Below are 27,292 nucleotides of genomic sequence, written 5' to 3' on the forward strand. Positions count from 1 at the left end.
TAGCTTCTAAACCGATATGCTCTCCTGGATCGGGATAAAGTGAGCGCTCTTGGTCAACTGATCCACGATGACCCACATCGAATCAACCCACGGGCGGTCCTGGAAAGCTTAGTGATAAAATCCATCATAATGTACTACAAGTTCCACATGGGGATGTCTAATGGTTGCATCTTGTCGTGTGGTCTCTGGTGCTCAACTTTGACCTTCCTACAGGTCAAGCGCCTATCCACATACCACGCTACGTCCCGCATCATGCAGGGCCACCAATAATCAGAGCGAAGATCCCGGTACGTCTTCGTCGCCCTAGGATGGATGGAGAACCTCAACTTATGGGCCACATCCATCAAAACATGTCGTACTCCGCCCCAGTACGGAACCCAAACCCTCCCATGCATAGTCAACAACCCTCGGATATCATAATCAAACGAGGCCACCCAACCTACAATCCTCTCACACTTCTGGAGCTCTTCCTTCAGGCCCTCAACTTGCGCCTCTCTAATCTACTCCAACAGTGGAGTGATCACTGTCATCCTCAAACATAAATCTCTGATCGAAGCCGCCACCACCTTGCTGCTCAGAGCGTCAGCCACCACATTGGCCTTACCCGGGGTGTAAAGGATCTCACAATCATAATCCTTTACCACATCTAACCACCGACGCTACCTCATGTTTAGATTTGGTTGATCCATGAGGTACCTCAAACTCTTGTGGTCCGTGTAAATGGTACAACGGACCCCGTAGAGCTAATGTCGCGAAATCTTGAGGGCGAACACCATAGCCCCCAGCTCTAAATCATGTGTCAGATAGTTAGCCTCATGAGGCTTCAGCTGCCTCGACACATAAGCTATCACATGACCCTCTACATCAGAATTGCACTCATGCCCGAAATCGACGCGTCACAATAAACCACGAAGTCATCAACTCCCTCGGGCGGAGTCAAAATCGGTGCCTCGCATAACCGATGTCTAAGAGTCTCGAAGGTTGCCTGCTGCTCAGGCCCCCAGCAGAATGTCACCGACTTCTTTATCAGACGGGTCAAGGGAACGACGATCTTGGAGAAATCCTTGATGAATCTCCTATAATAACCCGCTAGACCCAGAAAACTCCGAATCTCAGATGGAGACCTCAGAACCTCCCACTGCATCACGGCTTCTATCTTGGCCGGATCGACCAGAATACCCTTCTGGTTGACGAGGTGTCCAAGGAACTGCACCTTGCACAACTAGAACTCACACTTGGAGAACTTCTCGAAAAGTCTCTCCCTCCTCAGTGTCTCCAGCACCTCCCTCAGGTGCTCCTTATGCTGCTCCTGGGTCTTGGAATAAACCACTACCATCAATGAAGACTATTACAGACCGGCCCAGCATCAGTCTGCACACGCAGTTCATGAGGTCTATGAACGTGGTTAGAGCATTGATGAGCCCAAATGGCATCACCATAAACTCATAATGACCATAGCGAGTCCTAAAAGCTGTCTTCTGCACATCATCATCCCTGACTCGCATCTGGTGATACCCTGACCGCAGATCAATCTTGGAGAACCAAGATGCTCCCTGAAGTTGATCAAACAAATCATTTATCCTCGGAAGTGGGTAACGGTTCTTCACCGTTACCTTGTTCAGCTCCCGGTAGTATATGCACATGCGATGTAACCCATCCTTCTTTTTCACAAACAGGATTGGGGCTCCCCATGGTGAACTGCTCGGCCTGATAAAACCCTTGTCTAGCAGCTCTTGCAGCTACGTAGACAACTCCTGCATCTCGGGAGGAGCGAACCAATATGGTGCATTGGCTATCGGAGCCGCACCAGGAACTATGTCAATCCTAAACTCAACCTGTCTCTCCAGAGGTACTGCAGGTAAATCTTCCGGGAATATGTCCGGGTACTCTCGCACTACCGGTACATCATCTATTGTCGCCTTACCCTTATCTCGGGTATCCATGACATATGCGACGTATCCTGCACAACCCTGCTGAAGGTGGCGCCTCGCCCTCGCTGCTGAACAGAGAAACGGTCTATGTTGTGGCCTCTCGCCCTGGATCACTAACCCTCCCCCACTAGGAGTGCGAACCCTCACTAGCTGCTGCTCACAATCAATCACTGCTCCATTGGGGCTCAACCAATCCATGCCCACTATAACCTTATTCCCACGCAGGGGAATAGGAACCAGGTCTACTAAAAACTGTTGATCGAATAACTATAGAGTACATCCTCGGTGAACCCTAGCAACCCTGACTGTCCTTTCGTTGACTATCTCTACATCAAGTGGGCAATCCAATTCCCCCGGAGCTCCTACAAATCGCTTGTTGAGCGTGAGCGACACAAAAGATCGGGTAGTACCTGAATCAAACAGTACCAAAGCTGATATATCGTTCACTGAGAACGATCCTACAAAAAAAACATATAAACATAAGTAACAATCAATATCAAATAAGAGATAAGAGAAAGATACATACCTGTTACCACGTCGGGAGCTGCTCGTGCCTCATCGGCTGTTAACTAAAAGGCCCTGCTCTTCGCCACATGCGTCTCACCCTGGCCCTAACGGCCATCCGTAATCCTCAATGTAGCAAGGGTGGGTGTTTCCACCTGCCATGCAGCTACTAAACTCGAGCACTGGGACCGCTTGTGTCCCTTCTGATTGCACTGAAAGAAAATTAGATCTGATGATGTCGTGGTGGTGGTAGTAGCTGTACAATTCCTGCTCATATGCCCAGTTCGGCCACACTTGAAGCAGCCTGAACTCCCTGCCTTGCACGTCCCCTCGTACAACTTGCCGCATTTGCCACAACGGTTGCGACTCTTCTGGCTCCTAGGTCCGTGGTCTGATACCTTAGGCTTCTTTCCCAAACTCCCTGACAGAACCCCCTCGGGTTTCCTCTTCCTCTCCATCTCTAAATCCAACTCCCTCTCTCGAGCCCTCGCAATCATGTCCTCAAGTGTCTTATAGCAGGAGTAGCTCACAAACTGGCGGATATCACTCCACAACAACTCATGGTATCGGGCCTTTTTCATCTCCTCATCGGCCACATACTGCGGAACGAGAAGGGCCCTCTCCCTGAACATCGCGGTGATCTTAATCACCATCTCAGTCGTTTGCTGGAGATCCTGGAACTCCCTAGCCAGCTGCTGCACCTCTATTACGGGTGTAAACTCGGGACTGAACCTGGTAGTAAAGTCACTCCAAGTCATCGCATCAAGATCTGCATCATCACCAATAGCATGTCCGACCTCCTCCCACCAGTCATGTGCCCTGTCCTTCATAAGACATGATGTAAGTCTAACCTTGTCCCCCTCGGGACATCTGCTAGTGCGGAATGCGTTAGCGACATCCGCCAACCACCTGGTACTCGCAGTAGGGTCCCGAGACCCATGGTAGTCAGGAGCTCCACAAGCTCTGAACTCCCTGAAAGTCAGTGTGTGTGACCCCATCATGGTCGCCACCTCAGTGTGGAAAGCACTCAACCTCTCATCCAAAAGCTAAACAATGCCCTCCTTGATCGTGCCAAAGATCACAAGAGTCTAATCCAGGATACTACGCGTGATCTTAGAGGAGATAAACTCCCTAGTTTGTTCATCTAGCTGCACAGCTCCTGAGCCTGAGCCTGATCCCTCACTAGCGCCTGAACTATCGACTGGTCTGCCACGTAAAATCTTCATTCTGAAAAACACATCATAACAAACATCAGAATACTAATCATAACTCGAGGGATCACATACACTACAAGTTCCATGGATTCATCTCAGCCTTCCTTGACTCGAGTACGGATCCTATGCTTTCAGTAGTACGAGCCCATACTACCTTCCACATCTATCCGTACTTTCCTCAAGATCTACCTTGACTCCACCAAGTCCCTTCTATTGCTACTGCTCTCTGCTACTCTCATCCTAGGCTAGCCTTAGGGTAACCACCATCCCATCCTACGCCATCATCTGCATAAGAAGTCCCCGCTTTCTTTCCCTAACTAGCTCGCGAATACTATTACATATCACTCAGACTAGATAATTCTTCAAATGAGAGATCCTACCCTACAACGGTGGGACTCAACCAAGAGTTGCGAAATAGAGCTAGACCTAACCTTCTGAAATTATTTAGTCCTTGCAATATGTAACTTAACATATTCGTTTACTAGTTAGTAAAAGATAGCTATAACTCCTAAAAGCACAAAGAAAGCAGCATTCGAGCATTGAGTACACATAATCGAGCACATACTAATCAGGCTATCATACTAACTAATCTGTACTAGCATGCAGTTCATAAAGCTGATACACATATAACAGGAACATAAGGCATCCTTCCTAGATCCTTAGTCCTAATCTAGCATGTTGTTCTCATAAAGCTGATAATCATATCATAACATAAACTTGTATGGGTAATTTGGGAGTACTTACTTGATCTCAATTGATTGCATGCAACACACCCTCTTCTCTCTCTCTCTTCAAAATCCTTTTCTTTTTGCTTTTTCTAAAATTCTTTTCTAAATATTCTTTTATAAAAATGGTTTTTCTTTTGAAAATTTCTATACCAATTCCTTAGTTTGAGTTCATACACACCCGAAAGTGTGCCCGAATCCCTCAAACCAAGGCTCTGATACCAACTTGTAACATCCCAAAATATAGCCCAAAAATTTCGTTTTTAAATCATTAAGGAAAACCCATAACTCATGAAACATCATAATAAAATCACATGCTGTATATCTCAAACATCATATCAAAAATACTGTATCAAAATATCATAGTCTAAAATATCCCAGGCTGAAGACTGGGGTGTGTGTCATGCGATCATCCTAAGCCCTTCCCTTTACTAGCAGAAGTATTGAAATCAAAGCTGAAAATTATAAGCATGAAGCTTAATGAGCTCCCCCCACCCCCCCCCCCCCCAAACTACCACATACCATACAATAAACACATAATAACAAATACTAGGCCTCGCCCATTGCATCGGGCCCTGCCCGGCATTGGACCGAGATCCGGCATTGGGACCCACCCAGCATCGGACCGAAGTCCGGAATACATATATCATAGCAACAAGAACATAACACATAAACATATAACTTATACTCATATAAACTTCCTCATGCTTGCCCTGACATCGGCCCGAAGCCCAGAACACATAAGAATTACATGCAAGAATCATGAAGACAACAAGCATACAACATTCTTCGGGCTTTCCCTGGCATCGGGCCGAAGTCCGGAACATATAAGCTGCATCGGACTATCCCCGAAATTGAACCTAAGCCTGGTATATACTAATATACATGAACGGGCTGACATTGGTGCCTTCGACCCGCTCCTACTGGAGGAAAACTCACCTCTCAAACTGGATGCTAATCTCATGCGTAAGGAATCTCTGTTGGCTGCTCCTACGACTCCCCGGCTAACTTTATACAATAATACTTCGTCAGAAAACTGAAAATCCATCTAAGGGTAAAATGACCATTTTACCCATGGTCAAAGTCAATGCTCTGGTCAAAGTCAACATTCTGGGTTGACCAACTCGCCGAGTTCTATAACTCAGAAATCCTAGAATCGCGACTCAACTCGCCGAGTCGTCCTCCGACTCGTTGAGTCCCTCTATAGGTTGGTCGAGTTCTACCACAAACTGAAACGGGACAACACGACCCAACTCGTCGAGTTCCCTCATGGACTCGACGATTCCTTCTGTCTGGCCATCTTAACAGATTAAGCTCTTGGTCTCTAGATCTATAGTCCATTCTTCGCTTGTTCACTGGAAATGACCTTTCTAAGGGTAAAGTTTCCAACTTTACCTGTTGATAACCCTTTTTGAAGGGATTAGCTAAAACCCTAATTCCTTTAGGACATAGATCTTGTCCAAACAGCCTTATTATTCCAAACCAAAGCATGAAAACCTAGATCTAGGACCTAGAAACCAGTTAACCACGTAAAGTCTCGAGCTTGCATCCATGCATGGCCCCTTTGGGGCTTAAAAGGCCATAACAACACCCTTAAGGTTTGCATGAGACTCAAATGGCATAAAGTTTGCACCTTTATGCCTTTACAACCCTTAATAACTCCAGATCTGAAAGTATAATCAGTTTGGGACATCCATGACTCATAAATCATGCTACTTGGACAAAAACCCCCATAAAAGAGACCACAAAGAGATCTAATGAACTATAAGGCAAGCTAATAGCTTGATTACCAGAAAGTGATGAGAATGGAATGAAATCCCTGGATCTATAACCTTCTTCTTGAACCTTCAAGATCCTTCTTCTTCTTCTAAGCTTCAAGAACACACAAACCACTCAAAAATGGCAAGAAATAGCTCAAGATCACTCAAGCTTGATTAGGGTTTCGAGATTAGGTTTTGGAGGTGATAGAGGCTGGGGTGGAGGCCAGATATGATGCTTAAATAGGGTGCAAGCCCTAAAGATTAGGGTTTTCGTCCAGGCTATCCTACTCGTCGAGTCAAGACTCCGACTCGTCGAGTAGTTCACTTAAAACCCACACATATTCTGCCTTATGCTCGGCGAGTTAGGGCCATCAACTCGTCAATTAGCCCTTCCAAAATAAATAAATAAATAAGTTAAATACATACCAGAAACCAGACGTTACATTGTGGGTTCTAAACTCGGAGACTCTTAATAGTTTTTTCAAGCTCATAAATGTCCCAATTCAGGTGGTTGTAAATATGTTTAACTATAAACCGTACTAGGGTAAAATACAAAAAAGGACTATGTACTTTCATCAACTTATTGATTAGGCACTAAACTATTATTAGTATAATAATACAGGTTTATGTTGCATTTGGCACAAGTAGAGGTCTAGAACATGACCCCTTTCGCAAAAATGCAAATTGGAATGTGGCAAAGCATGGAACATCAATTTACTCCCATCGATATAGAACTTATTTTTCAAAAAGTATAACCGAAAGATCATTGTTATGTTTCGTATATGTCATTTTATGCAACTTACTTTACTTTCATTCAAAGCAACCCTGGTATGAATACATGTAGCATTTACTTATCTTTTTTGCTCATCACTTACTATCCAATTACTGCTTTGTCATAAATCTGGTTCATATCTAGCAATAAAGGTCTGGTCAATTTAATAGGTTCAAATGTGTTATTAATACATATCAAATGGTGGAGTTCGTTTTTGTTAACCTGCTAACATATTTTTGTCTAATTTTCTGAAGTGTGTTAATTGTTAACATATTATATATGATTGTAAAGTTATACAACATAGCATAAAAGCTTATAAAAGCTTACTTTGTTCATGAAGTTCAAAGAAAATCCAAAAACAATTGATTTAACATTAACTTTTAAATAAAGTCTTTAATGTCATTAAATGGTGATTCTCCATTAATGTTATTAATGCTTGTTAGAGTTTATTTACATATAATAGAAACTTACTTTTAGTTGCTTACTCATAATAACAACCTACTTAGATTTTTTTTATTGATAATAGACATGTATTTTTTTGTCATATGATAGCAGTGTACTTATATTTACGATAACCCAATTATAACATTGTACCTCAAATTCTTAGAATGTCCAAATTACCCTACCAAGTATATATATATATATATATATATATATATATATATATATATATATATATATATATATATATATATATATATATATATATACATATTAAAAACATATATAAAATTCTCTTTAATAAGAAAACAATCAACTTCAAATATTGAAGAGATTAACTTGTATTTTGACTAATGATGAAAGAATATATCATAATAATTACCTTTTTATCTTTTTAATGTCTTAACTCTTAAATTTGAACAAAAATATAACTTGTTTATAATAACTTTCTTTTTATTTCGGCCCCCTTGTTTCAACTGTCGTGTTCCGCCCCTGGTATCATCTCTCGTAGCCGCAAAACCTCCAACAAAGTATCCTCTCGTATAACCACTGGCGACGCTTTTTTCTTCATCTCTTCTCTTTCATCCAATGATGAACACCCATCTTCACATTCACACATAAGGGCCTGATTGTAATATAGTCATAATTGGAGGTTTGTAGGTGATTTATGTCAAAAATGAAAATAATAAATACACTTGTATCTTTGACGCGTTTCTTGGTCCTTCAACTTCCTTCCGTCAATCTAGATCTACAATCAGGTATACACTCTCAAAATATTATTTTCCCTCGATTTTTTTCCCGTATTTATATTACCCATTTCGATTTTTTTTTTTTAATTTGAACAATTGAAATTTGCTGTTCTTGTAAGCATACTTTAGATTTCATGTTGATTCAATTTGCTTCCATGTTTTCAGGACTGATATTTCGATTGCAATGTCGGTGGAATCTGTAAAAACCATCGACGTTAATGGTGATTCTGTTTCAAGCAATGGCTATTCCAAGAAACCGTGCAGGATCTACGTCGGTTACGATCCAAAAGAAGATGTGGCGTACGAGGTTTGTCGGTACTCGATCCTCAAGCGATCTTCGATCCCCGTTGAGATCATCCCCATCAAGCAATCTGAATTGCGAGAGAAAAAATACTTTTGGCGTGAACGTGGGAAGCTCGAAAGCACCGAGTTCTCGTTTACGCGATTCCTGACTCCATTTTTGGCTGGATATGAAGGTTGGGCCATGTTCGTGGACTGTGATTTCCTCTACCTTGGCGACATCAAGGAATTGTTTGATCTGGTGGATGAAAAGTACGCTGTGATGTGCGTCCAACACGATTACACCCCAAAAGAAACCACGAAAATGGATGGTGCAGTGCAGACTCTTTACCCCCGAAAGAATTGGTCTTCAATGGTGTTGTATAATTGCGGCCACCCAAAAAACAAGGTTTTGACGCCGGAGATCGTCAACAAAGAATCAGGTGCGTTTCTGCATAGGTTTCAGTGGTTGGAGGATGACGAAATCGGTTCTGTTCCTTTTGTTTGGAATTTTCTTGTGGGTCATAATCGGGTAGAGAAGGATGACCCGAATACATTCCCAAAAGCAATACATTACACTCTAGGAGGGCCATGGTTTGAGGCCTGGAAAGATTGCGAGTTTGGGGATTTGTGGTTGAGTGAACTGGAGGAGTGTGAGAAGGTCAAAAAATCTGAGAATGTGGAGTAAGGTTTGATGTTTATTATTTATTTATTTATGTGTTTATGTTGCTCATCAAGTGTTCGATGAAATGCTAGTATCTTTTATTTGAAATTCTCCTATTCATTATGTATGTTTTCGTTGTAATAGTAAGCTCATTGATTGATTATTCAATAATATACTACTAACTTGGTTTATCTTTGGGAATGATTTACTTCTTTCATTACAAGATATACAATTATAGAACAAAATAAAAGAAAGAAAAGATATGAAATTGGCATCAAGAACAGATAAAATTGTAATGGATATATGAACATGGGATAAGCCATTAGAGCCTCCTTGAGTTATACTTATATCAGCTTTTTACAACTTTTTCCCTTTCTTGCCAACTTACAACCTCACATCCCACAAGTATAACCATTACAAAAAGGTTTTTAAAGAACCAAAAACCTCATTTCCCAACTCTAATTTCAAAAATATTATTAACAATTCTCAAACAACAAAACACAAGCCGAAACATATATGGTAAATAGGCATAATCTAGAGTGAGAATACCTTCTTGTATGTTAAAATAGTGTTTCAGGTACTTGGGGAGAAGGCAAACTTGCAACACATTTGAACTGAAAACACAAAAGCCAAATATAAAATTCACAACTTTAGAAACTAATGGTTAAATAAGTTTTCTGTAAAAAAAAAAAACAAAAAGGGTATGTGATTAGCTTACCTTATCTTGCATATACTTTGATCTTATAGCATTCAAAGGGGAACTAATGTCACTTGATCTTAAACCATGGAGTGCAAGAACTGTGTTCTTTAGATCTGATGGCTTGTAACTTGTGTAGTGTTCTAATGTATCATTCTGCCATAAAGTTCAAATTTTTTTTGTTAAATTCCATTTATGCCCCTTATAAAGTTTAACAAAAAAAAAACACATGGACACAGAATCAAACCCAAGGGTGGCGCGATTGATCTAGCATCCATCTGGCAAGAAACACAACCGAAGCAGCAACATTTGAAGGAACAAATACCAAGAAATTATAGTCAATCAAAGTCAACTCTGCTAGATAATTTGCCAAAAACTCCAATTCAAGACTCGGGCTCTAACATAAATAAGATTCGATAAAAAATAAAAAATAAAGTATTAGTGGTCAAATTGCTAAAAAGAATAATGGTTTTTAACTTTTTATGTAATATCTCCCTAAAGTAACAAGAAAACAATTAGTACCTGGTTAGAAGCTTGAGCTGCTCTTAAAAATCTCCTGTAAACAATAAAGATTCATAAAGTTACAATCTTTATACAAAAACATACTAAATAAAATATGATTTCATATACCTTACAAAAGTTTTTGTTGTGGGTGCTGAAAATTGAAAATTTAATTTGTTCAAAACTTGACCCTCCATGTTCACAACCTGCATAACTTATAAAATCATCTTGTACTCGATTTTTTAAACATGTTAAATACAAAATGCATGATATAATAATAATTATAACGAAATCAAACCTCTGATTTTGTGTAAGTATTGTCTGTGATGAAACAAAATTCCTCAATACTAGGTGCACACATTTCTTCATATTTCCTTAAAACAACAAACAAAATAACTATATCAACATAAAGAATAATAGTGAAAAAAAAATCTAAATAAAAAAAAGTGTGAGAACTTACGAGGCAATTAGCATACAAGTGATGCCTAGCAATTGAAGTTTTTGTCTTTCAATATATTGTTGAGAAAGAAATGAGTCAATGAGATAAACAGTGAGATACAATGTGTCAGGCACCAACTTATATTCCTCACTTACCTAAAAAGAAATTCACAAGGGCATATTCGTAATTTGAAAAAATATAGGCTATGATAAATAAAAAGATTGAAACTAACCTCTACAAGCCAATCAACCAAGACTCCCCTCATACTTTGAGTTACATCTCGTTGCATTGTTTCCATGAAATTAGAATGTGGTCGATGTATAAGCTGCAAAAAATAAATAAATAGATAAGAACTTATGAGTTTTTTTTAGTTTTGGGTTTAGAATAAGAAAGGTGTTATGATAAATGCCACATGTCAAACCTCTGATGCACGTAAATTGTTATATATCTCATGTGCATACATGCTACACATTAAAGGGTCTTTTTCATCAGAATCTATATCAGTAAAGTCAACCTTGGTAGCTATGATGGTCTTCTCATTGATGTTATTTCTCCCTGTATGTCAAAAAATTGCAATTTTTCAATTTTAACCCATTATAGCAACATGCTTACAAATTCCTTAACAATAACAAATAAATAAATAAAATAATATATATTGCCCATATCAGTAGATAGAATAAAGTACATTGCTATTCCCATTTCCCCACAATTTGCCCAAAAAAGTTTAGTTCTTGATAGAATCTTGAAAATGTGTAAGTTTATTAGTTACATAGAGACTTTGTAATTACAACAAACCTTTCTTTGAAAAGCTTTGCAACTGTGAACCTACTCTTTTGCCAATTCGGTTTGTGTTTTCCCTTTCAGCAATATGAGTACCCTTCTGATGAATTACGCTTTTGTCCAAGTCAATGTGGTCAACAGCAGTAGATTGAGTTTGAGCAGAAACTTGTTGAGGTTTGATGGGATTTTTCTTGGTGATCTTAGTAGTCTTTTTCTGATCACAATTGGGAAAAAAGGAAAATAAAAAGGACATGAGTTCTGGATATAATTTAAAGCAATATGAGAGTAGATAAATGTTTACAAACCGTAATCTTGGCTGGAATTATGCAGTTTTTGTAAGAATTATTATCACAACAAATGTTTGTGACATCTTTAAGAACAGCTCTCCTCTTGTTTTGGGCACTAGAAACTCTAGTGTTGTTGTTTTTCTCATCTAGAACTGATCTTTTAGGATTTTTACGCAAAAGACGATCTTGCCCCTGCCCTTTTGGTGCTTCTGAACCCACAGATGGCTTGCAAGCAGCAGCACGAGCTCTTGTTACACGAAAAGTGGGCTCTTCAATATTAGCTCCTTTTCTCATTTGTATGTTTTTTGGAGAAAACCAATTTCAAGGTTTTAATTTGAAAAGGTTTCCCTCTATCTGTAGCAATATGGAAAACTATCAAGATGTTTGAAAACACAAGACTGAAATAAGTTTAAAGAACATGTTTATTTTCGCCAATTTAGTTTAAATTTTGAAACTGGTTATGTTTCTATTTAAAATTTTCAAATTTGAACGCACTTGAGTGTTGTTTACTTCCGACTTGGATATTGACAACATAAATTCAAGGAAAAAGATGAGTCCATGAAAGGGATTTTCCAATTTTTGTAGATGAAAACCCAAATCAAGACCTTTCAAGAATCAAGATTTAGACAGCAAATTTGGAAAACCCTAATAGCTATGAACAGAAAGAAAGAATCAATATCTAAGACGAAATCATGCGTCCAGTGATTCAAATCTTAAAGCTACATTATATTTGAAAACAGAAGTAATGTTTCATTCAGTTCTATCGGATTTTGGAAATCTTGAACCAAGATGTCCTCTAAGATATCTTTTACATCAATTTGCCTTTCATCGGTGGTTAAATCTACGAAATATGGAAGTAAAGAAGAAAACCGGCAATCTCTTTTATCTTTTATTCAATTTGCACTCAAGATTTGGCAATGTACACTTGATTAGATGTTCACAACACCAAATCAAGAATATATGGGTAGAAGTTGTCTCATTCCCAATAAACCCACGTTCTTATTTCAAAATTTAAGCAAATCTGAAAACCCTAATTGATCCGAAAACAAAAAGCATAAAATTGGACATGAAAACACAATGCGAATGAACGAAATTATGTTGTAGAGGGAGAGGATGACTAACAGAGATGATTAGATCGTGTTACAGAGCTTGTAAATCAGCTCGATAGGATTGATAGCTTAAAAACATGAAAATTTTAGGAAAGGGGGACAGCTGGAGATTGAATAATCAGAGAGCGGGATGAACGTAGAGTTCAAACTCGAACATTTTGGGAGAGAAAAAGGTGATGAATTTTTAAAGTATTTAAAGATTAAACTAATGCCGGTAATGTAAATTAAAATATTAAATACTAAAGATTTTGTATTTTACCAAGATGCCCTTTGACTGATTTGACTATACTTTTTTTCTCAATTGCCTTCGATATTTTGAGGGAGAGCTTGATAATGAGTCTAATTTATAGGGATAAATGCCGTAAAAAAACCTTAATTTGGTTGAAAATATTGGTTTCATTGTTCAACGGGTTTTTGATTCGTTTATACAGCAAATTTGTCATATTTTTCTTTTTGTTTTTTTTATCTGTAATAATAGGTTTTCAAATTACTATGAAATATTATTCGCGAAAAAACCTTTGAGTTTACAAATATTTTACAAAAAGTCGTTAAGATTATAAATCTTAGTAATTGTATGGAATATGTTGTTAAGGATTCTCGAATTCATATTGATAAACACGGAGTGACATTGCTTCCTATAAAGACCGAATAGAATAAAATCCTTCTTAACAAGGTTAATATATTTCGACAGAGAAGTTGAAACGACCCAAAAATTTTTGTTTTTAATATAATCAAAACTGTAATCAGAGCATCATATAATAAAACCATGCGTGATGTATTCCAAAACATAATAAAATATTGTGCGGAAAACTGTATCATACTACATCAGATCAAAACAACTAAATCAATCCCAGGCTAAAGCTGAGGCGGTGGTGTGTGCGATGCCATCATCCCGAGCTCTTCCCTTTGCTTGCGGAAGTACCTGAAACCAAAACTGAAACTGTAAGCACGAAGCTTAGTGAGCTCCCCCAAAATACCACATACCATACAATAGCATATAACACATATTGGGCCTTGCCCACTGCATCGGGCCGAAGCCCGAAAACTGCATCGGACCAAAATCCGGAACTGACTGGGACCTTGTCCCCTGCATCGGACCAAAGTCCGGAACTAACTGCATCGGACCGAAGTCCGGAACTAACTGCATCGGACCGAAGTCCGGAACTAACTGGGACCTTGTCCCCTGCATCGGACCGGAGTCCGGAACTAACTGACTGAACATATCATAGCATATCAACTAGCATGAACACATATTCTGCATACTACATCGAGCCGTAGCCCGGAACACATAACACGTAACACATAAAACATAGCACATAAATCCTGTCTGAGCCACGAAGGCATCAAACATACTAGCTGCTACATCGGACCGAGGTCCGGAAACTACTGCTAACTGGACGGGCCGGCATTGCGGCCTTAGACCCGTCCCTACTTGAAGGAAACTCACCTCGTAAACTGGCGGCTGAGTGTGTGTCTTTGAAAGCTACCGGCTGCTGCTCCTGAATCTCCTCGGCTACAAGCCCATGAACACACTCAATCAAATACTAAACACTGCACTTGGGGTAAAATGACTCTTTTACCCTTGGTCAAAGTCAACTTACTTTTGGGGCTGACTCGCCGAGTTGGGTCACCCAACTCGCCGAGTCCTACTCTCACTTCTCAGTTCTACTCGCTGCTACTCGTCGAGTGTGGCATCGACTCGACGAGTACCCTCTTGATCCAAGAACTCAGACAATCTTCATTCGACTCGCCGAGCCGTATGAACAAACTCGACGAGTTGTTCATGATCCTAAGAAGATTGCCTTGGACTCGCCGAGTTGCATGAACAACTCGCCGAGTCCCTCCATTACTGAGTCTACCCTCAACTCGCTGAGTCCACTCTCTAACTCACTGGATTCACTCGACACTGATCAAAATGAAGGACTCGGGAACTCGCGACCCAACTCGCCGAGTCGTTCTTCCCGACTCGCCGAGTTGCCGCCATGCAACTGATTTTTACTCGATTTTGTTTGAATCCAACGCATACAATTGATAAATCTGAGTCCAATAAGCTGATTTACCACGTAAAGTTTCCAACTTTACGTGCACAACCTCATGAATAAGGGAAATAAGGCTAAAAGATGCATAAAATGGGTAGATCTATGATTAATATGCAAAGTAACTCCAAAAAGACAGAAGATATGGGCTCTACAACACCCCAACATTCAGATCCAAAGGTATTTCGACTTATTAAGACATTCATGCAAACATAAGGCTTGGAACAAACATCAAATAGCTCTTAGAAGAGCTCTAATGGAAGTTTAAAGCATATAACAAGAAGGGAACTCCGAAAATACCTCAATAAACTCATATTTGCCCTTGGATCTTTGCACTACAACTCGTTTCCTTGCTTCTTTCTTCTTCTCCTTCTTCACACCTTCACAAAATGGCACCAAATCACTTATAAGCTCTCAAGGGAGGATTAGGGTTTTCTCACTGTGTTCTCAGGGTGAGGGAGGCGAGAATGGGGCTATAAGGTGGTTTAAATAGTGGGCAACCCGGGGATTTAGGGTTTCACCCAGACGGATGGACTCGCCGAGTCCAGAATATGGACTCGCCGAGTCCCCGGCTCACGCGTGCTCGCAGCCGCGACCCTACTCGGCGAGTCAGGCTATGAACTCGCCGAGTTCCTCTTGCAAAACTCACAACAATTACCAATAAATTAACATACCGGGAACGGGTCGTTACAGAAGTTTTTTAGACCATTTTTCTACCAAAACAAACTTGTCTAGTTATAGCATTGACATTCTTTGTTCTTTATGTCTGATCTGTAACAACCATACATAAGATATCCGACATGTGCTTATCAGGTGTGAAGTGACATCCCAAATTCTTCTCAAAACAAGTTATTGGTATGATATAGACTTATCTAATTTTATTCTTATCCGTGATTTACGTTGTTTCTTTGATTCGTTGTATATATCAATGACTCGTTAAACACTTTTGGAGGTGATCATAGTAACTATGTGGTGGTATTATTTCCATGAAATTATTTTTTTAAAGGAAATAAAAATATTTTATATGTTTAAAAGGTTTGTGTTTCAGGAATAATAATATATCATATTTTTTTTTATAAAAATAAATATAGTTGTATAAGTTATTATTTCTGAAATACAAACATAAACCTTTTAAACATATAAAATATAAATATATTTGTCTAAGCTATTATACAAATATATTTATTTTATAAAAAAAAATATGATACATTATTATTTCTGAAATTCAAATATTTTAAACATATAAAATATTTTTATTTTTCTTTTTAAAGAAAATGAATTGAATGTAATAAATGTCATATTATTCATATGTTTAACTATTTTAGCATATGTAGCAACGTAGTTAATTATTAGTGTTGGGATGAAAAATCTTTCAAAGATCGTTTAAACTCAAACAGATTAAAATAAGAACACTACGATGATTCAAAATATGTTGAATGATTCAAATGTCACGCCTCAGAAGAACTCGATTAAGAATTGCTACTGTAGAGGCGTGATTAGGGTTACAAGAAATATTATCAGAGTTACCAAAATACGATGCATGCATGCATCTTAAATACTCTAACCCTAGTAAATAAATACGAGAGGACAGGACCAACCTGTTTACAAAACATACTACACATAAGGCCCAATGACGCAACATAATTATCCTAACAATCTCCCCATTTGCGTCAATGAGGCAAGAGAACATCAGTTCAGAATTCGCTTTTGCACTTCAAATACCTTTGGAATTATGCCCAACAATGCCTTACGAACCTAGATATACCAACGAATCATGTCTGAGAAGCACTTTTTATCACCTGCATCGTTGCTCTTGTATTTGTTGACAAGATCCAAGATGAATTCGAGACAGGAAGTAGTGTATAAATGTTTTTCTGGGAGGAAGAAACATGCTTTGCGAAAGTCAACATCGTTTCTTTCCCTTGCTTGAAAGACTACATACCAACTTTCATTGTAAATTTTTCCAAGCTTTAACTTCTCAAATCCCTCAGGAGCTTCTTTAGGAACTACAGAAGGCTTCTTTCGCAGCACTGCAACTATCTCTACATCCATAGTTCCCACCTCTTGAATATATGAAATGATCATGAGCTTGAGGTGATAGATAACAGGCTCGTACTTATGCCCGTCCCTTAGCAACAAGTTTTAAAGCAAGATCCAGTCGTATGGGTTGATACACGACATGTCTACAGAGCGAATTCATGAACTTGACTCGTAGAACCTTTGACAACTTTGAATTTTGCATTTGGAAAACTGTCAGTCTCAGTTGGTCCAGTGACCTTCATTGTCGTTATCTTGCTGGCACTCCATGTCTCGTATTGCGGCCTCATGTGCTTGAGATAAAATAAGAAGAGCAGTTGATCAGCGCCGTTATCAGTAGAGGGGACATTTGCAACCTTGATAAAAGAGCAAAACTTGAAAGCCTTAGGAGTTATTGGAAGATCTAGTTGTGAGTCTTGAGTATTCTGAAGTTCGAACGACACAACCGGTTCTAACCAATATCGATTCGGAGAGTCAAGAGCTTCGCTCTGAATGCGCTTTAGCGTCCATATAGGAAACAAGAGTTTCCTACTTTCAAGTGCGAACCTAGCTTTTCTTTCAGCCTTCTCCTTGGCTTCAGCCTCTTGAATGATTCTCTGATGTTAATCTAACTCAGATTCACGAGCCTTTCGCCTTTTGAGTTCTTCTTCACCTACCTCCCCTTCTTCATTATCATCAATGATTGGCTTTTCAGAGAAAAGTGTTTCTTTGCCTTTAGGCTTAGATTCTCTTTTAACATTTGGCTTAACTAGAGTAGTTTGCTTGGCTGAAGTCTTCTTCGGTGGATCTCCCCCTTATTTCGGAATGCTAGAAGATTCTGGAACACCCTCCAAACAGTGAAGCATTGCGAACACAAGTCGTAGCTTTTTGCCTAGATGTTTTCTAACAAAAATAGTGATCATTGAGTCCCTAGTCTCAATGATATATGAGAGTAGGACAATAATATCAGTGATACATGTTTTCATTACTGCCCTCTCAGTTACCAAATCCTGGACTTGTTTCTCAGCCTGTTCGAGTTTGATGGTTAGAACTTTAATTTTTTCAGTTTTGATGGCGAGGGAGTCCATTATCTTAATTTCCATGGCTAGATCATCTTGAAGTTTGGAGATTTGTGAGGAAATGGAGGATTTGAATTCTTCATGATCGGTAGTGATCCATGTTCTGACTTCTTGAAGTTTTGCTCGTTCAGCTTTAATAAATGAGCCAAGACTAGCAATTGCTTCATTAGCTTTTGATGTATTTGACTCAAAAGAAGTCTGGAAGTTGTTCATAAAAGATGTGCATCAAAAATTAGTTTATCAACTTTTTCGGTCATTTCGTTGCAGATTGTAGCAGAGGCATTTCTAGCTTTGTTCATCTTCTCAAGATTTGATGAGTGCTCTTTGGTGAGGTTTTTAAGAATGGACTTGACTGAAGCTTGAGAGTAGTCATCAGAGGAGGAAGGTTGTGAAGCGTGAAGCAAAGAATCAAGCTTTTCATGGATGGATTTTAGTTTCCCCTTCGTTACTAGAGCTTTATCATCACTCTCAGTCCTAATGGTGAATGGACTAAAAGTGAAACCTGATAAGTCATCTTCACCATCCCTATAGATCATATTCTGATCGTCTTGGCGAAGTGGGGAAATGGGTGGTGAGATATGAGATGTTGTAAAACCTGAAGTGTTAGCCCCCGCATCAGATGCGTTGACCGAAACAGGAGGTTCTACAGACGTTGTTGGTGGGACGGTGGAATCATGGAATAATGGAGTAGATAAAGGAATGATGCTTTGAGATTGAGAAGAAAATGGCGGGGGACATGGTACAATGGTTATTGGTGTGGAAGAGGTGGTAGTTTTGGGTGAGGGAGGAGAAGATGAAAAGAAATCGTTGTAAGTAGGAGTTACCTCAGGGTTAGATGTGACATATTCATTGCGAACATGTTCTTCCTCCTCGTTGTGAACAGGTGGTTCCTCCTCATTACAAATAGGTGGTTTCTTCTCATTAAGAACGAATTGTTCCTCCTCATTACGAACATCTAACTGAGTATCAGAATGCGAACGTTCGCTTTCAGATAGACTAGGGGACTTGGTCTTGCGAGCAACTCTCTTCAACTTTCGCTTTTTAGGAGCAACTGCAGATAGAGCAGCTTTCGCCTTTCGCTTTTAGGAGTGTTTGCAGGCTCGGATGGACCTTCCTTATCACCCTTTTTCTTTTATCCCTTCTTGATCCCTTTGTTACCCCCTTTATTTGGTTTATCTGCTTTAGCAATAATCAACTGTATCTCAGGAGTTAAAGGACGAAAACCTGAGGCAAGAATTGTATGATAGCCTTCAAGAACTTTGCTGGCAGGAGGCACATCACGAAGCATAGCTTCAATGATTGAGCCACCAAAATCGAACTTAGAATTGTCTGCAACAATGATTCCTGTGGTACGAAGGGTTGAAACATTGGACATCAGTGCATCTTGAATAATTGGAATCCGCAACTTGGTGATGGCTCTTTGAACAATGATGGACTAGAAGCGTGCATGGGTCTTTTTCTTCGAAGTCAAGAGAGACTAAGAAGTGTCTGTTTGGTTTCCCATTGAAATACAATCAAGTGTTTGATAAGAAAAATTGAAATGTATCTTTTCTTTAGGCTAAATGGGTGGCTTTATCTTCAAACAAACTCTGAAACTTGATATAAGCATGAACGTTCAGATGAAGTACTCATGTGACCAGTGTAGTCAGTTAGTGAGTAGGTTTGGAAATATTTAAGTGATAATGAAAGTTTTAGAAATCTCAGAAAAATAATAAATTGGATCTTATGGGAAGAAGTGTCTTGGGACGAGAACATTGCATAAAGATCTCGCAAAAGAAAAAGAGATTTCCTGGAACAGACCATGAAAGTAGCTTTCATTAATTCCTTGGTGAAAATCTTGAACGTTCAATTGTTCACCGTCAATTCATTCAAGAGTGTTGGATTTTGGGTTTCACTCAGTTCGTGGTGGAACGAAGCTAAGATCATTAACACAGATGTTGTGAAACCATAAACCCCAGTGGTAATTTCTGAGAGTCTCAAGGGTTACAATGATGAATGCGAAAGTGATGGAGAAATGTAGAGGTGGTTTCAGAGAAACAAATGTACCTCTGCTATGCGAAAGTAACCAAGCAGAAAACTCTTTACTTGGTTTGAGAAGAGTAAGGTAGCTCATGACTTATATGAATTTAACAGTCTGATGGGGAAGAAACGATTGGTAGAATCGATTCATTAAGGCTTCAACATAGAGTCATCGAGGCTTCAGACAACATACAACAGCATGCTTCTAGGGACAGTTAGCTAGTACATAGGTAAAGAGACTTATACCTGCCCCATCACACGAATTAAGAGATGTTATGAACCTTTTCCTCCATGATCTTCTTATGTGTCTAAGATATTTTTGGTGTTTTATGATTTGCGAAAAATAAAAGAAATAAATAAAATAAATAAATAAAATATTTTTGAATTTTGATTTTCTGAAAATAATAATAAAAAATATAAACTATTTTTGAAATTTTGGAATTTTCTATAAAGAATTAAAAACATAAGTGATTCAAAAACCAAACAATGATAAACAACATTATACAAATTGTACAAAAGGATACTTGAGGAACTGAACCACTAATGAACAGTAGACTGCGAACTACTACAAGCATTCGCACCGATTTGCAGTGTTGAAGTAGACTGCGAACTACTGCAAGCGTTCGCACCGATTCGAAGTGTTTGAAGAAGACTGCGAATGAAAAGCAGACTGCGAACTACTGCTAGCGTTCGCATTGATTTGCAGTGTTAACTTTATTATTGTGAAGGTGGTTTCAGAACAGATTCAGCTTCCATCATTCCTAAGCCTTGAAGAATTCTATTGAAGGTGGATTCAGGTAAGGCTTTAGTGAATACGTCAGCCAACTTATCATTGGATCTTATGAAGTAAATTTCAACATTACCATCTTCCACATGATCTTTGATGAAGTGATACCTCAGTGCTTTGTGTTTCATCTTAGAGTGTTGCACTAGATTATGACAAATGCGAATGGCACTTTCGAAGTCACAATATAATGGGATTCATTTCATACTTAGGCCATAGTCACGAAGTTGGCTTTGAATCCAAAATGACTTGGGATGTGTGACATCCCCAATTTCTCGGCCAGAAAAGACCGATTTGTTTATGCTTTGTTTTATAAATCAGAGTAATCGTTTAAAGAAAACGGTTGCGGAATTTGTTCCCAAACAAAATATGATAAAATTTATCAAAACGTTCCTCAAAGAGAATGTGTTTTCATTAAATAATAAAACCTCGGGATGTCATGTTCCGATATAGACCAAAAGCATAAACAATATAAAATAGACCTTACAACAGTTATTTGTAACTACTGATCTATAATCCAAAATCTCTCATCAAGTCCACCAATTTATACTCTTGTGCCATTACCTATAATGCAAAGAAAACTGAGTGGGTCAGGCTTGGGAGCCTGGTGAGCATGTAGGGTTTTCAACCCACAATAATACATTTATTATATTGAATTATCAAACAATCAACCCAAATACTCATTCCCATTATCTCCTTTATTTCTTAAGGATTTATCCTAAGAATCAACTATCCTTTAACCATTTATTCCTAAGGATTGAGCTAAGGAATTGACACAAAGTCCACCACTGCCAAGGTCCACAAATTACGATTGGTAAACACTTAGTTCAACATACTTAACAAACACCTAGTTCTAACACTCCTAGTGAACCATTAATTCAAACATCTGGTGAATACTTAGTTCTAAAACACTTAGTGAACACACTCAGTTCAACAACACCAAGTGAACACATCTAGTTCAAAAATACTTAATGAACACATTGAGTCCAAAAATACCAAGTGAACACATAGAGTTCGAAAATAACTAATGAACACATTGAGTTCAAACACCAAGTGAACACGTAGAGTTCAAAAATACCTAATGAACACACTGAGTTCTAAAATACTTAATGAACACATATAGTTCAAAATACCTAATGAACACATTGAGTTCAAGGACACCAAGTGAACACATATAGTTCAAAATACCTAATGAACACATTGAGTTCAAAACACCTATTATTTCGTCTCACATCAACTATTTCATCTACCCATGTTCTACCCAACATATTTGTAGATGCAAACACATATAAAGTTTAAATCTTTTAAAACATGTATAACACATTATTTCAACATTTATCTCAAGTAAACAAACAATGTATAAACACCTAGCACATACTTCATAGCAAATACTTCATATCAATGCGGTAGAAGAAAGTGAATATACATTCACACATATAACAACAAAATATACACATAACACGTATTTCGTATAAAATACTTCGTATTTATGCGCTAGAAGAAAGTAACCACACACTCACTTGATCAGAAGATGATCGGACAGCACTACAACTTGCAGAAGTAGTAATCCACAGCAGATCTGGAAGATCTCCACAAAAATCGAACTTCTCGCGGGCAAAGCATCGGTTCGGGAACCGCACTTCTCGGGATCTTCGGGATCTCGGGACTTGCCTCGGGGCTAGAGAATAATACCGGGGCTTCGGGGTATTTCTGGCACGCAAAACGATGCAAAACGGGAGAGAGAAGAGAAGAAATTGGCAACCCTAAACGGCTGGCCCTTCAAATCTATTTATAGGGCAAATTTGGCCCTTGCCACGTCGTGGCAACCTTGTTCCACGTCGTGGGCTTGGTCGTCACTGCATGCGTCATCCCAAGTTGCATCTGGGGGCCTCCCGGAGGTGTCAGGACACTTGCCACGACGTGGCAACCTTGTTCCACGTCGTGGGCTCTAACAGTTTTGGGGTTTCGCGCCCCGAACTTCAGAAATTCATAACTTTCGCATACGAACTCCGTTTTCGACGTTCTTTATATCGACGCGAAGGTGAGATTATGATCTACAACTCTCGTTTAGACTCCATTGGCTAGTTTTGAATTTATTTTTAATATATTATAAGTATATTAGTTATATATTATCTTTAGTAGGTCAGGACAGGAAAACTCCGCTCGAAATTCATAACTCCTTCATCTGAACTCCGTTTTCGTCTGTCTTTTTATCGATGGACTAATATCGAATAAATATTCAACTCTTGTTTAGATCACTAAGGATAAATATCTATCTACCTTAAGTTCACTATTTACATCGCGCTGGGCCGCGCTGGGTCGTGTCGGTTCTGTCGCAAAACTTCGACTGGGCATAACTTCTTCGTTATAACTCGGATTTTGGCGTTCTTTATATGCACGGAAACCTTGTGACATATACTACAACTTGGTTAAGATTAATCCTTCTAAATAATCTTCCATCAAAAAGTCATTTTTGATGCTTATTGTCTCTAAATTGACTAGCCCTGATCTACGGGCGTTACAGGATGTACATGAGGCAGTTGCAATGTATTCAGCCTCAGCTATTGACAAGGAAATGCATGTTTGTTTCTTGGATTCCAACTTACAAGTTTGCCATCAAGTAATATGCATCCCCTAGTTGTACTCTTTTTTATCTAACCCACATCCTCCAAGATCAGCATCCAAAAAATCTTGTACAAAGAACCCAGAATGTGAAGGGTACCATGTTCCAAGTGAGGAAGTTTGTTTTAGATATCTGAAAATGTTCTTAACTGCCGTCATGTGAGGTTCTTGAGGATTAGCTTGGAACCTAGCACAATAGCAAACTGAAACCATAATATTTGTACGAATCGCAGTTAGATACATTAAGGAACCTATCATTTTATGATATAGTGTCATATTTGCAGCCGGTTTATCCAAAGAAGGAGTTAGCTTCATTCTGAATGCCATTTGAACCTTCGCTTTTGAGTCTCACACCATCCCAAACTTTGCAAGTAGATTCTTCGTGTAAGCCTCCTGGTTAATAAAAATACCTTCCTGACTTTGTCTAATTTTCAATCCAAGGAAAAAGTTAATTGGACCCATGGAGCTCATCTCAAATTTAGTTTCCATCAACTTTTAGAATTCAACCGTTAGGATGGGATTAGTAGATCCGAAGACGATGTAATCAACATAAATTTGGAGAATCATCAAGTGGTCACCCTCTTTCTTACAAAAGAAGGTTGGGTCAACTAAAACTTGTTTAAATTTAGGAAATTTTAAGAATCTAGTAAGAGTTTCGTACCAGGCTCTTGGAGCTTGCTTCAGACCGGAAACAGTCTTGTCTAGGATGTAACAGTGATTGGGGTATTTCTCGTTTACGAACCCTGGTGGTTGTTCCACATATACTGTCTCTTCAAGTTCTCCGTTCAAGAATTCACATTTGACATCCATCTGAAATACTTCTAAGTTCTTGTGCGCTGCATATGCTAAGAAGATGCGAACTGATTCCAACCTTGCAACTGGTGTGAAGGTTTCTTCGTAGTCAATACCTTCTTCCTGGCAATATCCCTTGACAACGAGTCTTGCCTTGTTTCTGATCAAATTTCCATCTTTATCCAGCTTATTGTGAAATACCCATTCAAACCTACAACTAATGCATCATGTGGAGTGGGAATCAACCTCCAAACCTTGTTTCGTTCGAACTCATTGAGTTCATCTTACATTGCTTGCACCCAATCAGAATGATCAAGAGCAACGTTAACAGTTTTGGGTTCAACCTTGGAAACAAATGAATTAAACATACAAAATTCCATTTTAGAGAATAATGCAGTTTGTTTCACTTTTTGCTGGGATCTCGTGAGTACTCCTGCAGAAGACTATCCATAGGCTTGGGGTTTTGGATGATCTTTGGTCCATTTGGTTAGTGGAGGGTAATTCGGATCATAAGAAGGATCCAATTCAGCGTTTACCTCCTCAAACTCTGGTTGTACATCTGAATCATCATTCACATCTTTATTCTCCCCCTCAAATGATGATAGTTTCTCTGCTTCAGGAATGGAATTGTCTCCTCCAAATGGAGATTTGTGAATCATTGTTGGTGGGTCATTTGTTGGAGTAAACCCCCCCTGCAATGGAGTGTTCGTATCTTGTGGTATAGATTACTCCCCCTGAAATCTTGCATTGTTAGTTGAATCAGAATCATCCCCCTAGAATGTAATATTCACGTCTTGAGGGCCGTTCGTACTTGGCGGCTGTTTGTACATATCCTTCTCAGAGTCATCAATTATTTTCTTCAATTCATCCTCGTTGTTGTCAGTTACTTTTGATTCGGGTGAAATAGCCTTCTCTGGCTCGTCAAAAAGTAACATGAATTCCTCATAAATATTGGAGAGAGGAATCGTGGCTGGACATGGTTACATAAAGATCTCCTTTGATTGACTATCATTCGACTAAATCCTCTTCAAGTAGTTGTCGTCGAACGTGACATAGTAGGTTTCTTCCATCTTCTTGGATTGTTTGTTGAGAACCCTATATGCCTTGGAGTTCAACGAATATCCCAGAAATATACCCTCGTCAGCTTTCACATCAAATTTGCTTCGTTGTTCCTTGGAGTTGAAGATGAAACACCTGGAACCAAATACATGGAAAAACTTAACGTTAGGTTCGCGATTATTTATTATTTCATAAGGAGTAATAGAAAATCGATTATTTAGGATAGATCTGTTTTGGGTGAAGCACGCAGTTGAAATCACATCCGCCTAGAAATAGAGAGGCGGACATGCAAAAGATAACATGGTTCTCGTAGCTTCGCACAAGGAGTGGTTTCTCCTTTCAACTACATCGTTTTGTTTTGGAGTATAGGGAGCAGTAAAATTGTGTGAAACTCCCTTCTCAGCAAGGAATTCTTCAAACGCTTGGTTTGAATTCCAGACCATTGTCACTACGAACATTGTGAACCAGCTTTCGTAGTTGAACCTCAATTTGCTTGATAAAGTCCTTGAGTTTTGGTGTTGCTTCATATTTCTGTTTAAGAAAATTCACCCAAGTGTAAAGTGAAAAATCATCGACTATCACAAGAATATACTTACTACCACCAACGCTTTCAATTGCATATGGTCCACAAAGGTCAACATGTAGAAGTTCTAGAGGTTCGATGACTTTTGTCTTAACTCTGGTAGGATGACTTTTTCTACTTTGCTTCCCCATTTCACAGGCTGCACATAAGTGATCTTTATCGAATTTCAGGAGAGGGAATCCTCGCACGTGATCACCAAGAACAAGCTTGTTGATGTCTTTGAAGTTGAGGTGCGAAAGTCTTCTATGCCATAGCGAACTTTCATCAGAGTGAGCTTTCGTTAGTAGGCAAATGGCAGGCTTCCCTCATATCATATTCAAATTTAACAGATACATTTCTCCTTTATGCTTCGACTTAAAAAGGACTGCTTTGGTTTTATTTTCTATGATTTCAGATGCTTCATCGTCAAAGGATACCTTTAAACCTGTCCCTACAACCAACTGCGAAACACTGATGAGGTTGTGTTGCAGGCCTTCTACGTATGCCACTTTACGAATAGGAAACGCTCCATTCATTATCATCCCATAGCCTTTAATTTTTCCAAAAGAGTTATTTCCATACTTCACATTTCCACCATCTTTGAGAGCTCGAGCAGCCACTGTCGATATACTATTCAGAGTCAAATTGCTCGTCATGTATTATCTGCGAAAATCAAGCAGATTTAGGAATCCAAAGTTGTTTGGGTTCAATGAGCCTTTTACAGAAAGGGGAAAAAGTAAATGCAAGATCAACCATATAAGTGCGCTTAACTAAGGTGGTACTATCTTTCTTTTTTATGGAGAAAACTTTTATCCTATTATATTTCAAGTTTCTTTTGAAATATAATGGTCTGAGATATTATTTTCGTTTCTTTTGAAAAGGATTGTTTTTGTTTACTTTTGATTTGATTCTTTACAAAATCTTTTTCAACTTTCCTTGAGTTAGTTTTCGATTGTTTGGTTGGGATATTATGGTCTGAGACTAACTTTCCTCTTCCTTTAGCCTCTTTGGATGAAGCTTTCATGTGTTCACAACAACGTGGTTTTGGTTTTTCCACATGCTTCTTTGAAAAGACAGGTTTTAGAACAACTTTTTGTTTAGAATCCTGTGGACTGCGAAAGTGATGGTGCAAAGATTTTCTGGTGTTCGCATACGAAGGAGCTTTCACATTTTGAATTCGAACAAAGTTGGGATTTTGGGATTGCCAAAACTGCTTCCTTTCGCCGAGATTTCTTTGATATCTCGCATTCCTTTTCCGTTTTCGAGTTGCAAGTTGCTCTGAGGATTTTATGGATGTTTGCCTTGGGTTTTGACTTTCTTACATGAGACTCATTCTTCACTGATGTAGGTTCGCTTTGAATCTCCTTGGTTCCACTTGGACTTCCTTTCTCATAGCTTGAGCGAATGTTAAGTGGTTTTGCCACATATCTTACTTTCACTCTCCAAGAGGTCTTTTCTGAAAAACCTATGG

At 38.9% G+C, this 27,292-nt stretch overlaps 2 protein-coding genes across 2 annotated transcripts; one reads left to right on the forward strand and one right to left on the reverse strand.

Moving 5' to 3' along the window:
- The first annotated feature begins 7,945 nt into the window (after nucleotides 1–7,945).
- LOC111918946 (protein CDI) lies at nucleotides 7,946–9,230 on the forward strand. Its single transcript, XM_023914561.2, has 2 exons — nucleotides 7,946–8,105; nucleotides 8,262–9,230. Exon 2 carries the CDS (start codon nucleotides 8,281–8,283, stop codon nucleotides 9,061–9,063), a length of 783 nt encoding a protein of 260 aa, XP_023770329.1. The 5' UTR covers nucleotides 7,946–8,105; nucleotides 8,262–8,280; the 3' UTR covers nucleotides 9,064–9,230.
- Nucleotides 9,231–9,322: 92 nt separating this feature from the next.
- LOC111918945 (cyclin-A2-1) lies at nucleotides 9,323–13,025 on the reverse strand. The gene is made up of 12 exons (XM_023914560.3): nucleotides 12,866–13,025; nucleotides 11,762–12,097; nucleotides 11,472–11,670; nucleotides 11,098–11,231; nucleotides 10,909–11,001; nucleotides 10,698–10,831; nucleotides 10,536–10,611; nucleotides 10,367–10,443; nucleotides 10,259–10,292; nucleotides 9,984–10,133; nucleotides 9,758–9,892; nucleotides 9,323–9,653 (listed from the first exon to the last, which is right to left on the reverse strand). The coding sequence occupies exons 2-12, from the start codon at nucleotides 12,035–12,037 to the stop codon at nucleotides 9,600–9,602; spliced, it is 1,362 nt and encodes a 453-aa protein (XP_023770328.1). The 5' UTR covers nucleotides 12,038–12,097; nucleotides 12,866–13,025; the 3' UTR covers nucleotides 9,323–9,599.
- Between the last annotated feature and the right edge of the window lie 14,267 nt (nucleotides 13,026–27,292).

Source organism: Lactuca sativa, chromosome 4, assembly GCF_002870075.4.
Source record: "Lactuca sativa cultivar Salinas chromosome 4, Lsat_Salinas_v11, whole genome shotgun sequence".
NCBI lineage: Eukaryota > Viridiplantae > Streptophyta > Magnoliopsida > Asterales > Asteraceae > Lactuca > Lactuca sativa.